Source organism: Petromyzon marinus, chromosome 45 (assembly GCF_048934315.1).
Source record: "Petromyzon marinus isolate PM22_M1 ecotype Great Lakes invasive population chromosome 45, UKy_Petmar_22M1.pri1.0, whole genome shotgun sequence".
Lineage (NCBI taxonomy): Eukaryota > Metazoa > Chordata > Hyperoartia > Petromyzontiformes > Petromyzontidae > Petromyzon > Petromyzon marinus.
Genome location: NC_133711.1, coordinates 7,845,836 through 7,862,726, shown reverse-complemented (window position 1 = coordinate 7,862,726; position 16,891 = coordinate 7,845,836). Strand labels below are relative to the sequence as shown.

The following is a 16,891-nucleotide window of genomic DNA, read 5'->3' as shown; positions in this document are numbered from 1 at the left end:
GGACCAACCCGTGGTGGATGCGCGTCAAAACACGTTCCCTTCGCTCGCGCACCTTGATGAGCGCGCCCGCCTCCTGCCTTGCCCTGGCGAGCTCCGACAGCCGTCCCTTCTGCTCCTTGACCATGACCGTGAGCTCCCGCACGAGCGTGGCGGAACGCCGCTCCTTGTCGCGCGTCGCCGCCAGCTCCGCCGTCTGCTTCGCCAGCTCCTCGGCCGCGCGATCAAACGCGAGCTTCACCTGCCGCCCAGAGTCACGTCACCTCTCCCGCCGAGCCTCAGCCTCGATTCTCTTCGCTAATTAACGTGCCCAGGCGAGTGAAGCTCGTGCACGTTAGGGTTAGCTGCCAGGTACGGTCATCGATAAAAGATACATGCTTATGCTTGCAGGACACCTGGGTGCCACGGTGGCGAGATGTTCACGACCTCTCCTGGTATACAGGAGGTTGCAGGTTCGATCCCGACCCCGACGCCTTTATATGTGGAGTGTGCATGCCTCTCTCTCCCCCTGATCGTTTGGATTATTCTCCGGGACCTCCAGTTTTTCCCTCACCATTTAGAAACGTGCGTTAAGAGTATTTGGCTGCAATACATTTGAGCTGTCATTTGTGGACAGGTGGTTTCTTAAATAGAGCTACGTAGCTCAGTGGGCCTTACTTGGGAAAATAAAAATAAAAACACGAACACCAACAGCTCTTTTGCCAATCCACTGCCAGATGAGAGCTTGGCCACACCGTGCGGGTCATGGGGGTTACTCGGACATACTTCACCACACTGGTCAGTGCGGGTTAATGAAGGTGGGGCACGTACACATTGGACTGGAGCACATTACGGTATCACAATGAATCTTGATTTAAAGCTTTCGTGACTGCAGGGATTCATATTCTTGGTTCTTTCGGTAAAGTCACCACGTAGAAGGGAAACAATATTTTTTATTATTTTATTGTTTCCCTTCTACATGACGGTATTACAATGGTTATTGCCACACTGCCCATTGCTGGAAATGCAGCTCGGTAGCAAACTACAGCACCTGTTTCATGCATGGCGGACACCCATTCAAGACACTATCCAGGCTCAAAGCCTGCTTTAGCTTCCGAGATTCAACAAAATCACCTGCATTATGGGTAATTTGGTCATAAGCAAACTGTGTGTGCATGACTCTACAACGTATGTAAATTATGTGAAAATGTTATGTTAATATCCCACTTAGGCTAAGAGAGCATCCGTAAGTGCTGGATCTCAAGCATATGCCAACGTGGGTGGCTCCCATAACTCGACTGTGTCTCTGCCAACTAAATCCCTCGTAAAGCCTTCCCAGACTGTTGGGGCAAGTGCTGTTAGCGAGCACCTTACACAGATAAAGATCTCCAAATAGCCTCAACAGACTGTTGGGGCAAGTGCTGTTAGCGAGCACCTTACACAGATAAAGATCCCCGAATAGCCTCAACAGACTGTTGGGGCAAGTGCTGTTAGCGAGCACCTTACACAGATAAAGATCCCCAGAATAGCCTCAACAGACTGTTGGGGCAAGTGCTGTTAGCGAGCACCTTACACAGCTAAAGATCCCCAGAATAGCCTCAACAGACTGTTGGGGCAAGTGCTGTTAGCGAGCACCTTACACAGATAAAGATCCCCAAATAGCCTCAACAGACTGTTGGGGCAAGTGCTGTTAGCGAGCATCTTACACAGATAAAGATCCCCGAATAGCCTCAACAGACTGTTGGGGCAAGTGCTGTTAGCGAGCACCTTACACAGATAAAGATCCCCAGAATAGCCTCAACAGACTGTTGGGGCAAGTGCTGTTAGCGAGCACCTTACACAGATAAAGATCCCCAAATAGCCTCAACAGACTGTTGGGGCAAGTGCTGTTAGCAAGCACCTTACACAGATAAAGATCCCCAAATAGCCTCAACAGACTGTTGGGGCAAGTGCTGTTAAGCGAGCACCTTACACAGATAAAGATCCCCAAATAGCCTCAACAGACTGTTGGGGCAAGTGCTGTTAGCGAGCACCTTACACAGATAAAGATCCCCAGAATAGCCTCAACAGATTGTTGGGGCAAGTGCTGTTAGCGAGCACCTTACACAGATAAAGATCCCCAGAATAGCCTCAACAGACTGTTGGGGCAAGTGCTGTTAAGCGAGCACCCAAAAATGCCGGCTCGGCACACGAGACGGTGGGTGGCCAGCGCCACGCCAGCCCTCCTTTTTATCTCTCGAGCGGCGATGTTTACACACTGTGCTAGGTGCTTATTTGAGGCCGAGTCGACCTAGGGGAGGCCTAGGACTGGTTCAGATATAATCGTCACTGGGGGCCATGAGTGGGAATCGAACTCGGGTTCCTGGGTTCACATCACAGAACGCTAACCTGCTACACTACCGCTCCCCTGTCATGCCCACGCACGCACGCACGCACGCGTGCGTACACACACGCACCTCCTGATAGCGCGTAGCCTCGATTGACAAGGCTGCCCGAAACTCATCCTCGAGATGGGCGTACTGCAGCGTGAGGGCCTCCACTCTGTCCTGGTGGACACGCAGCGCCTCCGCGTGCTGCTCCTCCACGCGGGCCCGCTCCCGGTCCAACGCCTGCTTGAACTCCGGACCGTCGAGTGGCACGCGGCTCTCTATCGCTTTTCTGAAAGGCGGCAGACGAAGTGGCGGTGAGATGTCTGCCAGGAACGTGAGATTTGGCAACAGCGTGGGAAGGCCGTCTTCACTCTGTGATACTGGACATCTGTGAAACTACTGGACATCTGTGAAAAATACCTTTATAGCTCATCGAATTTCTCCATTTCAATATATATTCCGATTCTGATTCTAATCTGTGGACAGACCATGCCTGACGATGATGACGTGCTAATGTCAACATGTAACAAGGGTAGATGCGCATTTGTAACTCTTGCGGAGCTGTGTGCTGTCACTCTGTGTTAGAGAAATTGCCCGCAGAAGGTGATATCACGGAACTATTCCCGAGGTCCCTTTAAGTGACCTATCGTCCAAGTGCTGCACATTCTCACACGCCCTGCTGCAGGAATGTTTTTTTGCGCGGAAGTAAAACCTCGATTTTATTTTAAATACCCAGTTAGATTTTTTTCAAAATTAAATGAAAACTCTATTTAATACGATCGAGGTTTTTTTTTTCACGCAGATGTTAGTGGGAAGATCAACGACCTACTAAAGAGGTATTTAATGAGACTTATGAAATATTCCCAATTTGCCATTTTATTATTTGTACGGTAAAGACGTACGCTTTGCAAAACCCTGCCAATATATTGTCACATGAAGCTCGAATGGATATTTCTCATTCGCAGAACTATTATTTCGCAAAATCGATTATGGTTTTCGTGAAAAGTCATTGATGAATGACCCTGAGCTACCGTCTTCCGACATTTGAGAATCCAGTTTAAAATCGCGGTTGGCCAAATCCTGAAATTCGACGCCAGGATCTCAGCGCCGGTGGCCGCTCGGTGTTCTGTGAGCAACCGCGTAAAAAAAATTCCCCCAAGTTCGCACGAACAAAATGTCAAGCAACCGACCACTGACCTCCGAGCCAGCTGGCCACATCTGGAGATGTGGTTTACAAGACAGCTCTGGTAGTTACCAGCGGTACGGTCGGCCGAGAGAGAGTGTGACAGCAGCAACAAGGGCGACGGCGTCTTTCACGGTTAAAAGTCTGAAGTTGAATGCACACCTCTACCTGCCGGCAGGGTCATCATTTTAATTGCACGTGCGGGATGTGACATCCACCCATTCACATGGGCTCACGGGCTCGAACAAGATAGGGAGTGTACGCCCGCTGCAAAGAAGCGTGTATTATCCTGCAAGGTTTATGAAGGCACCTTGGGATGCGCAATATCGCATGGACAAGCTCTGGGCCACTCTCCATGCAGGGCCGCTGCTGCTGCTGCTGCTCCCGATATTGGGTTTTAAATTGAAAACAGCGGAGCACGATGATTTCAGCAGCGTTATCAGGGGGCAAAAAGGAACAGAATGAAGCTGCCATTGTAGTAGCTAGATTTCGTGATTTATTTATTCATTTCCTTTTTTTTTTGCACGTGCCACATCGCATTCGCGCGCGCTCCCAATGACATATTTTAGCATCGGCAAAAGCATTTTTCATTCATATTCGAATAAGCCGAGCAGTCACAAAATTACGATAATTATTTTTTCACTGATATTTTAATAGGTATCTCCCCGACAGTGAACGAAAATCAGCCGGAGAAATTAAAGCGGGGCCGGGGCAGGCGGCACTCGAATCACGACTCGGCGCTCTCACCATGCCATCCACGTTCACGAGTTGGGGTGGGGGGGGGTGTCCCAGCAGTATTCTTAAACCTTTCCCCCGTTTCCGAGATCGTCTGCAAGTTGCAGTTCCCCGTTCACTGCTGAACCTCGGAACGCGTGAGCGGCTCGGCGTTAATTTTATTCAGAGAGGCGTAGCGCCGTTGTTTTTGAAGACACTGCGCTCGCCGAAGAGAACCGTAGCGGCACGACCGCACTCTGCGATCCCCTTTCCCGTTAACGACGACCGAGTGGGGTACATGCACATCATCGGGAACGGGAAAGGGGTTAAGAGGCCGTCAGCTCACACATGTGGAATTTCCGCGCGAGAAATTGCACAATCACCGTGCTGTGCCGTGACAATGGGCTCGTCCCGTGCGAGGTACCCGGTTTGCTTGCGTCTCCCAACAATGGTAACCGTGTGCACGCACGCGCGCGCGCTGCCCGGTTTGCCGATGCCGCTGCTGGATTAGGGCCGAACCACGCCGTGCGGGTCAGTGTAGGACGTTCAACCATACTGCACCATGCTGGTCAGTGCAGGATGGTGAAGGTGGCGGAGCGTAGACGTGGGAGCACACGAGTAATGTACAATCATTAATTTTGCTTAACTACCCTCTCTGCTCACAACGTACCTCGGCAGCAGCCTACAAAAGCCTACGTTATAACGTAAACGTTGATTTTACCAGGAAAGCCCCACTGAGCTATGAAGCTCTTTTTCAGAAGCCACCTGGCCACAAATAATAGCTCAACAAAGTGGCTTATCTTGTGGAAACGAGAGCAGCCAAATACTCTAAACTCGTGTTTCTAAACGTGGCTGGACAAAAAACGTAAAAACCGGAGGATCCGGAGAAAATTTTCACGCAACCACGGGGAGAACATGCGTCAGGGTCAGGATCGAACCTGTACACCAGGAGAGGTAGTTAACTTCTCGCCACCGCGGCGCCCCTACGTATGGGGGCCACCAATCCAAGCACTAACCAAGCACTAATGAAATATTCTGCCAAGCGTCCGAGATCTGACGAGATCGGGTGGGCGCATTCGGGGTGATTTGATCACGGCAGGTCGCTCCTTCGCCCTGCAGTCTGGAACACCCCACCCCCTGCCTATCTGCGCACAGCTGACTTGTCCATTAGTCTGCAAGACCAGACTAATGGTCTTGCATCTATTCTCCTAATTAAGTTTATCTTTCGTCGTTTTCGTGAAAGAAATGCGTTGCATAGTTATATAACTGCACCACGGCATACGATGCACTTAACGAGCTCGCATCGCTCTCATCTCCTCCTTTGTCTCACTGTTGTCATTTAAAATGTATCTTGTGAATGTAGCAATAACCAAAACTGTATCGGACAGCACTGCCAATCAAGATTATTGCGGTGGATGTGATGGCGAGTTTTCTGTTACTGCTGCTGCTGATTATAATAACGGTGCCGCTCCACTGTACCCCCCCCCCCGTGTACCACCCCCCTGTGCGGCTCCACTGTACCACCCCCCCCCCCGTACCACTCCCCTGTACCACCCCCCCCCCCTGCCGTACCACTCCCCTGTACCACCCCCCCCCTGTGCTGCACCCCGTGCCACCCTCTTTGCTGCCCCGCCCCCCCTTGCCACCCCCCCCCCTCCTGTGCCATACCCATGTCGCTCCCCTCGTGCCGCTCCCGTGCCACACATCCTCTTCCGCATCCCTTTGCCGCCCCCATACGCCACCCTCCTGCGTCAAGCCCGTGCCGCAGCGTGCCTCCCCCGCCCCCCCCGGAGCCACTGACCGGTGGTCTTGCTCACGCGCCGCCAGAAGTTCCTGCAGCTGCTGCACCTTGTCCTGCTGCTGCCGCTGCGACGTGCGCAGCAGCTCCGCCTCTCTCTGCATCGCCAGCGCCCGCATCTCCGCCGCTTGCGTCTTCTTCAGCTGTGGATGGGGGGGGGGCGGGGGTACACTTCATCATCCCTGGTCGTCGTCATTATCTTCATCGACATCCATGGCCTGTCCACCGGCGGATCAAAGCATCTCCCGAACCGCCGACGTTCTTCGCGGTCTCGCGACGCAACAGTCCATTTGGCTCCGGAGCACACGACGTAATTTTATGGCGTCATTGCCGCCTTTGGCTGCCACTCCCGTCATTAGTCTCGCCCGCCGGTCACCGTGCCTTTCCGGCGACGCGTCGTGCCCAAGTCAGGTTAGCTTTTCTTAACGGTCAATGCAACTTCTCCGACTTGTGTGCCTTCTCTAATCCACGCATTCCTTTTCCTGTCCCTCGCTGTAATTCCATAAAGTTCCGCGTGGGTGTCCTGCACGAACCACCGACAAAGCTACGAGATGGCCTGTGGGAGGCGGCGGAGCAAGTGGAGGGGTGTTGACTCATTTTTACAGCTTCAAAAAACAAACAGTGATTTAAAGCTTTCGTGACTGCAGGGAGATTCATATTCTTGGTTCTTTCGGTAAAGTCACGTAAAGTGGCCGAAACGTCGCGAGAATTTTAGTTTATTATTTTGTTATATATTTTTATTATTATTTCCCTTCTACGTGACTTTACCGAAAGAACCAAGAATATAAAAAAACAGTGCTTTGAGGTGGCCTGTGGAACGCACAGCTGGGCCTTTCTGTGCATTATCATCTGCAACGCTATACAGGCTGCAGGGAATTTAATATTTAGCTTTGTTTTAACACTGATGTATGCGTTGGGCAACACTGTCAATTCCTCAAGCGGCAGTGTTTTCACTCAGATTTCTTCTTTGACGCCAGCGCTGTGCTCGATTAATTTTGAATTTTTTTTTTTTAATTTCGGTGACGACACTTTATCCCCCTGGCCTCTGGGCGTTGTCACACGACGCGGGCCGGCGCAAAAAATCGCTCTCTCGCTCCAGCACCTCGGCCGTCTGCTGTTGAAGCCTCTGGGCCTGCAGCCCCTCCAGGTTCTGCTCGAGCGCGCGGAGCTGCTTCCGTTGCCTCTCGTCAGCCTGCCGGGCAGCGGCCGCCTCCCGCGACGAGCTCTCCGCTCCTGCCTGCAGCTGCGCCAGCAAGGCTCGCAGTTTCTCCTTCTCCTCGCGCTCCTTCAGCAAGCCCTGCTGGAGTCTACCAACGCACGGCAGCAACAGCGGGCGGTGTCAGCGAATGGCTCTCCGGTGCTGCTTTTTTTTTTTTCTCTTTCTCTCTGGCCGCACCGCGTGGTGTTGGGGCGCGGCGTCCGATGTTTAAGCGGGCACAACCCGAAAGCGCCGCCGTCGGAGAGCTGTACGGCACGGCGGCGAAAATCCGCGCGGCCGTGACACGAGCGCTTGGCTCGAGGGTTGCACCGACCTGGGAGTTTTCTGCACCAGTCAAACTCGGAGATATTCATGAAAAAAAAAATATACACGAGCTCAATATTCGGCCGAATACGCTCTCGCGTGAACGTTTCTTCCGTATCCCTCCCCCGTCGTCAGCTCTGATGTCCCAGAGTGAATTGCTGGCCCTTACTCATCAGCCACGTCGGCGGTGACACAGCGCCTCAATTGCGAACGGGGAGGCAATTCAATTTGCAGGGGAAATAAAAATAAACGGGGCAGGACATCAAGCGCGCTGCTCAGCAACATCCGTTCCTGCATTAACCAACACGACAACGTGCGTCCCTCAATCTTTGGGGACGGCATGAGCCAACCCCCCCCCCACCCACCTACCCTCACCGTTCTCCATTCGCCCGGCGGAACGCCCGCGCACGCCGCCGCACAACTTGTGCAAGTAAAAGGACATCTTATTTACACATCAACTGAGAACGCTGGCCGACACGCAGGGAGGATCGAGAGCGTGAGTCCCCCGAGGATCCGGGTTGAGAACCCGTGCTGTAATGCAAACCGAGACTCCGCCGCTCACCCTTGACCCCCCCCCCCCAGCTGTTTCTGTAGCTGCTGCTGCTGCTGCTGCTGCCTCCCCTCCCTACGCTCAGCACCTCCACCGGCTTCTTCAAAGCATCCGCTCCTTCCCCCCGCGCGCCCTGCACTCCTGTCGCCTCCCAGCGACTCGGGCACCTGCTTTTACCTGTTGGTGACGTGTAGCGCCGTTCCATGCAGCTCCCGCTCCTGCCCGGCCTGCGCTTGCAGACCTCGCAGGCGTTCCGTCAGCTCGCGGGTCGCCTGTTCCGCCTTCCAGCGCCGTTCCCTCTCCAGGTCCAGCTCCCGCACGAGCGCCTGCGTTCGGAGGAAGGGGGAGGAAGGGGGAGGAGGACGAGAGAGGTGACAAGGTTGAGAGGGGCGAGCGGGGGATATGTGCACGCGAATTAGCGATGGAATTCGCGCATTTATAATCGATTCGTTAACGTCAAAGACGAAATACGCTCTTCAGCAGCGCGGCAGTAATTGTATGGCGAGCGTCGTTCCTCCCGCCTGAGTGGGCCGGCTCCAAATGCAGCGTTTGCTATAACGGTGCAGTCTTTCATCATTTTAACCGATCACTGATGAAGTTCGTCCCATTCTTTCTCATTCAACGCCAAGCCAAGGGCATCCTCCAGCATAATTCCCACACTCCCCAGGTCATTTCAGACAAAATTGAGCCCGACGTGCCTGGCTCCGTCTCAATTTCCCTTCATCGCTGGTCACCCTAACACCGCAAAATCATGATTAACAACACCTGAAACGGGACTGTGCGGGATGGCAACAACATGGGTGGCATTCATCCAGCAGTGCCTAGACCACATCTGCTGCTGCTGATGATAACGAAGACAGACGAGGTTTTAAGAGAATCCGCATGACACGTCATTTAATTCGCCACTTGATTATGCTGAGGAAAAACCCAGCGAATTCGAAAAATCACTCGCAGTAGCCTGTCTATTGGAAACTCTCATTTCGCTTTGCCATGTTTCATTGACGCTTTAGTCTTGATGGGGAAGTGGGGAGGCAGATCTCAGCGTCTGCAACCAACTTTAATTTCATTTCCCTTGTAAATGGAAACTTTAAGTAAGCAATCATCTGTGGCGAAAACGAGATTTGACTTCCGTACAACTTCACCGTTCCTGTGTAACCTATTTAGCAAACCCAAGCTCACATTCCATTTTACACTTTCTGAAAATTTCATACGTTCTCATTCCACAGTCGCGCGCTCTTTCCCCGTAGTCACTGAAATATTTATTTTTTAATCTCCCGTCGATGACCCAGTCTGCTTGGGTGACCTCTCCCCTTGCCCGCTTGTATGGGGACACATGCCGTGTGTAGAATACCCGCCCGCTCCCCAATCCGCTACACAGCCCCACCACCAACCAACCCCGCACCCCCCCCCCACCCCACGTGGGAATGGCTGATGACACTCGGCTCGCATGCAGATCGAAACAGACACGCGCAAAAATATACCGCAAAAACCCATCGGCGAAGAAATAAGCCTCAAATAAGCACGGCCGTTCACCGACCGGGCAACTGTCTGGTTTTTGGCGATAAAAGTCTCACACGCTGCACGATTTGCACATCAACAAATTCAAGCGCGATCGAGTGAGCGGACGTCTTACAAAGTTCTCACATTACGGATTTCTCACCTAAACGAGGCTTGGCGCTGGTGAAATGGGCAAGCGACGCCGTGCATTCCGCACAATCCTGGCTCGTGTCACGTGCGCACACACGTTGATGAAACTGGAATTTAAAAGTCGAAAATAAAAGCCACCGCCCACAGCCAGTGGTGAAAAATTCCACATACCTATGTCAGGAGTATATCCATAGGACAAGAATGCTTTACTTCCACACAAAGTGGTACCAATTCATTCAACACTGGAGGGATGATGGGCCGAGTGATCCCTCAACCGGCAATTAAATTAGCAACCTCTAAATTGCTAGCTGCTTGCTCTACCGCTGAGCCACCTGGCAGGATAGTAAACAAAAAAGTTTAAACTATTACATTGCATCAAGGGACTTCCTTTGCCAGTACTAAAATATGAGAATAGGTTTTCCCCTTTTTTCTAGCAACAAAACAGGTATTGAGATATTCTTAGTTTTTTCGGTAAAGTCACGTTGAAGAGAAACAACAAAATAATAAAATATATATAAAACAAAAAAATTCTCACGACGTTTCGACCATAACTCAAACGGTCACTAAAACCTTTAACAAACGGTGTTAGACCAGAGGACGCATTTGGGATGAGGCTCAAAAGCTGTCTCTGGTGTGGACCAATCAGTTTCAAAGACAATGCATATATTTTTATTCATAGCTTATATTATCAGTGTGTTTTTTTGTTTGCATTCTGACCACAAGTATTGTGGTCAATGCAGACATGATTCCTTGTAAAAGGTTTCAGTTTGGTGTTTTAACATCTCAACACCTAAATTTTTATTTAAAGCTTTCGTGACTGCAGTAATTCATATTCTTAGCTCTTTCGGTAAAGTCACGTTGAAGGGAAACAATAAAATATATATTGTTTCATATATTTTATTATTTTATTGTTTATATATATTATTATTTTATTGTTTCCCTTCAACGTGACTTTACTGAAAGAGCTAAGAATATCTCAACACCTGTTTTGTTGCCAGAAAAAAAGGGGAAAACCTATTCTCATATCTTACATTGCATTTTGAGCACGTGTCATTAGTATTTTTCCTGTCCGGTGAATGCGCACATGCAGATTTTACTTCCACAACGTCACCCCTGATCACTGTTGTATATATATAGGCCTTTTTCCAAAAAATAATATTAACAATAATTCTGCCATTTGTTTAATGATAATCGATAACATATATAAATAAAACACCCTCAAACCCGCTACCTCCCACAAGCACCAAGCATCTGGAGGTCGTAAAAGGCCATTAAATAATAAACTCCGGGGCAAAGGGAGGTTATCGACGACGATCTGCAACATCTCCAGATTGCCAAAGGACCGCATGCCATGACCTGCTTGGCGCTTTGGACAGATCACAAACAAATATCCAGACTCACAGGCACGGACACAGAGCGCAGGGCAAACGGACATTATAACTGATATGTTTGTTTTTTGTACGGAAAAAGTTGAAGCTTGGCTATAAGAATAAGTCGACATTATAGACTGCAGTATTCCTTATATTATTTCTTATTGTATCTTTCTATCTACGTGACTTTACCAAGAGAACCAAAGTACATGAGTTCCTGCAATCACGAAGTCCAAACTAAGCTATATGTCTGACCTCGAGAATAAAAAAGCACGGATCCCTGGATGCAGACAGGGAGCAAAAAGTAATAAAACCCTTGAAATACCGGAGGTAACATTAAATGGTACATTACAAATCTTGGTTAAACATAAACCAAATAATAGTCACAAGAGATTAGACCTGGGGTAACTCATTAGAGGTACAAGAAAATAGGTCGAACACACAAGACCAGATAATATGTATTCCATGAAATCAGAGCCTCCCCGGCCGCCTTTGTCTTCCAACAATTTGACACAAACACATGGTAGCCATGAATACGTATGAAAGGTGCGTCCCCTCCCTTAGCAGACACCACGAAGAGAGGGGTTGGGAGTGCAAACAAACATCAATTTGATGTAAAGCAGCCCGCCCGGGGTCACCAAGGGAAGAGGGGAGGGGGGCAATCAGGCGCGGCCGCGGGGGGAGAGCATGACGGAGTAAGCATCTGGTTTTTTTTTCTCGCAAGAGACGGGCAGAGGGGAGACATTTTCAGATATAAACAGCTACACGACACACAACTTTGAGCTCGGCAAGGGACAGCGAGACAGCAGCTCGGAAGAGGACAGCAAGCCAGCTTCGGGGCATGGCCTCGAGATCAACAATGCGTGTGGTGCATCGCAGAGAAGAGGGGCGAGGTGATGTGAGGTGCTGAGTTCGGCATGGACCGACAGAGTATCGCTGAAAGTTTATTCTACATTCCTCCTGATGTTTTGAGTCGCTTGCAGAATCGAGGATTGCGATAAGTTGTATCGTACTAAGCTATCAGAGTTGTGTAAGAGGTGTGCAAATACAATTTTCAAGTTTTGAGAGTGAGTGTTCCAGCCAGCGACGAGCAGCTCACAGCAAGAGCCCTCCTGGAAGAAGGGTGAAGAGCACGAAAGTTGAGCAACGACAAAGCGCAGCCCTGAAGTAAGGGCGGGTGTCCGTGTGAAGCTGGCAGCTGCACGATCAAGGAGAGAGCAGGAGAAATGAGAGAGAAAGAGTGCCGAGCGACAACAAGCAATCAACCTGGAGAAAGGGTGGAAAGCGCCAAGCCTCGACCAAGCCAGCATCACAGAGAACCAGCTCCACCGAGCGAGGGTGTCTGCCACCAGCTAACGAGATGCACGCGCAATCGAGCATCGCCAGAGAGAGACGGAGCAAGAGAGAGAGTGCGCAGCAGCGTCCCCAGCGCCACCGAGCGAGGGTGTCAGCTGCCAGCGGACAAGCGTTGTGCCGACTCAGCTCATCCAGCAGGGGAAAGAGCCTGACCAGCCGCCCGCGAGCAAGAGCGTCGGCGCCAGCGAGCGCGCCGTGGGTCCGACCCACAAGCACGCCGACCGGCACCGGCTGGGAACCAAGACGAGAGCGAGGAACTGCGGCCAGCGGACGAGCTGCGGGCGCTATCTGACGACGGGATCATCGCGCACCGACGGCGAGCGTCGTGCCGACTCTTCCATCCAGCTGTGGACCGAAACTGTGGCCGCCCCCGAGCAAGAGAGAGAACGAAGCCGTTTGTACGACCCTCCCCCACACTCACAGCCTCACGACGCATCGCCCGGCGTCTGCTTTACGCAAAGAATTTAACAAGTGGCAAAGAAGACACACAACACGCATTTCGGGACAAATAAGATCGTTCCACAAAGTTATCTTTGTGTTTCAAGAAGGGTTGCCATTCCAAGGTGGTGCGTTAAATATCAACTGCTCGTGAAGAACATTGCTGCCCATTGAGTTACGTGGATACGGTCATTTAGAAGTATTTTAGCCGTTCGTTTTTTTTCTTTTTAATTGCATAATCTTACCAATGAATTAATTGATAAGTACTTTTGCCTTCGGGACATGTTTCTTTATTGCCTTCGTATGAATATCGTTGCATGAATTTAATAAGGACTTTTCCTATCACCGTGTATGCTCGCGTTACTCTAAGGAATTAATAAATTATTCTGTTACCCAGTTTAACGTGATCATTGAGGGTTAAATGTATGAATCGACATCTCCAGGAGTACTGTGTTGACAATTCCAAGCATAAGAGTTTGCATATTAGAGTGTTATGTTTTTTTTCTTTGGTTCTTTCGGTAAAGTCACGTAGAATGAGAATAAAATAATAAATTGATAAAATAAAATAACACAATAATATTCTCACGACGTTTCGGCCACAACAGAAGCAGCCTTCATCAGGTGAAGGGACGAGACTGTCTGGTAGGACAGCGCTGACCAGACAGTCTCGTCCCTTCACCTGATGAAGGCTGCTTGTGTTGTGGCCGAAACGTCGTGAGAATATTATTGTGTTATTTTATTTTATCAATTTATTATTTTATTCTCATTCTACGTGACTTTACCGAAAGAACCAAAGAAGATGAATCCTTGCAGTCACGAAAGCTTTAAATCGAAATGTTATGTTTTTGTTTAGAAATTAAAATTGCTTAACCCAGAAGTGTCTGAGTGGTGCCTTCCTAAGTTCATGAGAAATAATCTGAATCATAAGAACTGTATCCTGCGGTGAGATTTGAATTTGGAGACCTGATAGAAAACACTAAGACATAATCAGTAAATGTTAAAGCGAGAATAATTGTATTATACCGATTGATAATCCGAACCTAGATGACGAAGCCGAGCTTAATCTAGCATACTTAGAGCACACCTGCATAACTTCATACAATTGTCTTATCCCGACTGATAATACTACCCTCGACGAGGCAGGGCTTAATTATCATAACGGTGTGCATTAGCATAATCGCAAACATTCACATAAGTTAATATGATTATCTCTCTAATTAGCATAATGTGTGCGCATAATTACATCAATTAACATTATTTCGGACAATTACGCATTTTCCCAAATTTCATTTAATCTTTATTATTTTCATTACATTTTCAAGACCCGGCATATACAACGCACGGCAACTGCGAAGATGAACCTGGCGGCTCGGGTTCACGAGATAAACTTGTTTTATCATCCTGGTTTTTCTTTTCAGCTACTGTAAAAAACGAAGAGAGAAAAAACGGTTTGGAAGTTGAAAGATAAATGCAGTGCGAAGTTTCAGAAGGGGCTCTAACGGTCTTTGTAATCTGCGCCGCCGCCGCCGCCTACTCTCCGGTCCTCTACAGGCCCACTAAGGATTTGACGAATGTACATTCAGCTATAAAAATAAACAAACCGCGTGAGGGGAGCACCAGCCGGCGCCATATTTTACATTTTATTCCATTGCCGCGCCGCTACCTGGCAATGCGAGGCAATTCGGACACATTATGAGAGGCACAAATGAAACGAGTGCCATTTTTTCCCCGCAATTTGATTCCACACGTGATATTGGCATCATGCGACGAGACAAAATATCCATTAGAGGAACGAGCCCATTGGCATTGATCGATTTGCTTCTGACAGAGCATCTCAGAGTACTTTATATACGATATGCGCCTTAATCTCATCTCAAACATTTAAAATTCACTCCGCCCCTCCCGTGTCAGCTGTCCCGTGTGGCACAAGGTGACTTCAAGTACCTGGCTTACAAGCTGACGTTAGTCTACAGTTCCTTCAAGTGATCATAATTTATCTACAAGATGGGAGCTGCACTTTTCCCACACGGACTACTGCAAACTAAAGTTCGTCCGAAAATTGCAGTCAGGCAAGCATTTGTTTATATTTGTAGTGGTGAAATTTATGCAAATAAAGTGAAAACAAATATGTATTGTCATTTTTTTGTGTGTGTTTGCAGTCATTGGTGACCGGGCTTTGACCATCATTTCACTACACTTGGAACCCAGTTTAATCAGGGATGGCAGAACCCAGAATATTGAACCCAGCATCTTGGCAGCGCTGGCTCAGCGCTCTGACACCTAGGCCACCCGACCAACTCTTGACATTTGTATTTTTTTACAGAAAAACAACGGAGGCCCAACACTCGAGTGAGCTGACTTCTAATACCCCAAGTTACCTAACAAGAATAATTCCTGAATGAGTGACCTTAATATTTGTTTGGACTCAAACCCTGATTGGATTGCAAGCACAACCATAAGGGATATTTCTGCCGGTTAAACTAAAAATGCAGCCTGTGCAAATTTTGCAAAGACAGATGAAGGAGGCCATAGTAATACTCTTCTGCAGAGTGGCGGGGGGGGGGGGGCGGCGGGGAGAAAGTCAATAAGAAATAAACGGTAAGTCTACAGCAAAAGTGTGGGAACAACAAAACAAAGTAACGCCGCCACCATGCTCTGAATGCGATGGAAAAGATATAACGCACGTCAATATTGGCAGGCCCGAAGACACTTGCGGGCTTGGTGGGGGGGGGGTGGAGGGGCTTCTCTCTCTTGAGAGTGAGCGGGTCGCGGGAACATTTATTTCAGTCGCGGTGGATGCACGCGCAGTGTTCAACGCGCCAGCGGGTGTGCGTTCGGCCGCGAGGTCCAGCCGGCGGAGACCCCGGCATCACCCGAGTCAATAGAAATCAGAAGAAGCCTACGAGCGAGCTGCAAAGACGATCGGGCAAATTCGGCGGACATACACCAGCCGCACGAACGGCATCTGTTTGTCTGGGGTTTTTTCAAACATTGCCTGGAAAAAACAATTATTGCTGCGTGACTTTTGTTTTTTTTTTTCCTCCAGTGAAGCTGCCAAAACTATTTTATCCTTGACATTTACAAAAAAACATTGTTAACTTAAAAAAAAAACCCGAACGTAGGAAGCACACGCGACAGATGCCCGTATTAGGATTCTAGCGGGAAGCTGCATTGGGGCTATAGCTGTTGGTAAGCCTGGAGAGAGAGCATATCTGTTACGTGGTCATGGGAGAGGCGGCTCATAAGCTACATTTGGGAGAAGGGCTGAGCTCAGAGGCTATAATCTCGCCTTTGTGTTGGTACGGCAGACAAGCCGGGAAGGCGCCTTGCATGCCTGCGCACACGCATGGCGGAAAAAAAAACCGTTGCGTGTGCTATTTTACCGATGCCCAGTTTGACTCTGCATGATGAAACTATTTGAACATTTTTTTCTTATTTTACGAGGGAAGGCCCACTGAGCTATATGTCCCTTTTTACTGGTAGGAAACGTAGTGGACTGGAAGCCCAACCGGCATTAATTCACAGGAGGCAGGGGATTGATTGTGCATGTCTGTGGGTGTCTGTCCACGTGGGAGGGGTGGGGCTGGGTGGAGAGGGGAGGGTAGGGAGGGGTTGGGTGAGGAGGGGCTGGGTAGGGAGGGGTGGGAGGGGTGGAGCTGGGTGGGGAGGGGCTGGTCACCCCGTGGTGCCCTTATAAAACTCAACGTTTAACCTACTCACGCCGGCTTGTGCCCGCCCTCAGTCGGGCATATTTGCGGAATACACCACGTCGCCGTTGACCCTGGCCACTGACCGAGCAACCCAACGTTCCTACCAGCCCCCTCCGCAGGAATGTGTTTCAGAAGCAACCTGGCCACAAGTGATAGCCCAATAAAGTGGCTCATCACGAGGAAATTTATAGCAGCCAAAAACTCAAAAACGCACGTACCTAGATGTGGAGGGAAAAACCGGAGGACCCGGAGAAAATT

At 49.6% G+C, this 16,891-nt stretch overlaps 1 protein-coding gene across 2 annotated transcripts in view; it reads right to left on the bottom strand.

The window, feature by feature from the left end:
* Positions 1-16,891, bottom strand: part of LRRCC1 (leucine rich repeat and coiled-coil centrosomal protein 1) — an 81,885-nt gene that overhangs the window by 26,132 nt on the left and 38,862 nt on the right. For both annotated transcript variants that reach the window (XM_076074068.1, XM_032971131.2), the window contains exons 10-14: positions 8,290-8,438; positions 7,143-7,347; positions 6,044-6,183; positions 2,433-2,634; positions 53-238 (exon numbers count right to left, since the gene is read on the bottom strand). In XM_076074068.1, the coding sequence (XP_075930183.1) occupies positions 53-238; positions 2,433-2,634; positions 6,044-6,183; positions 7,143-7,347; positions 8,290-8,438 (882 nt within the window). The remainder of the gene's footprint in view (positions 1-52; positions 239-2,432; positions 2,635-6,043; positions 6,184-7,142; positions 7,348-8,289; positions 8,439-16,891) is intronic.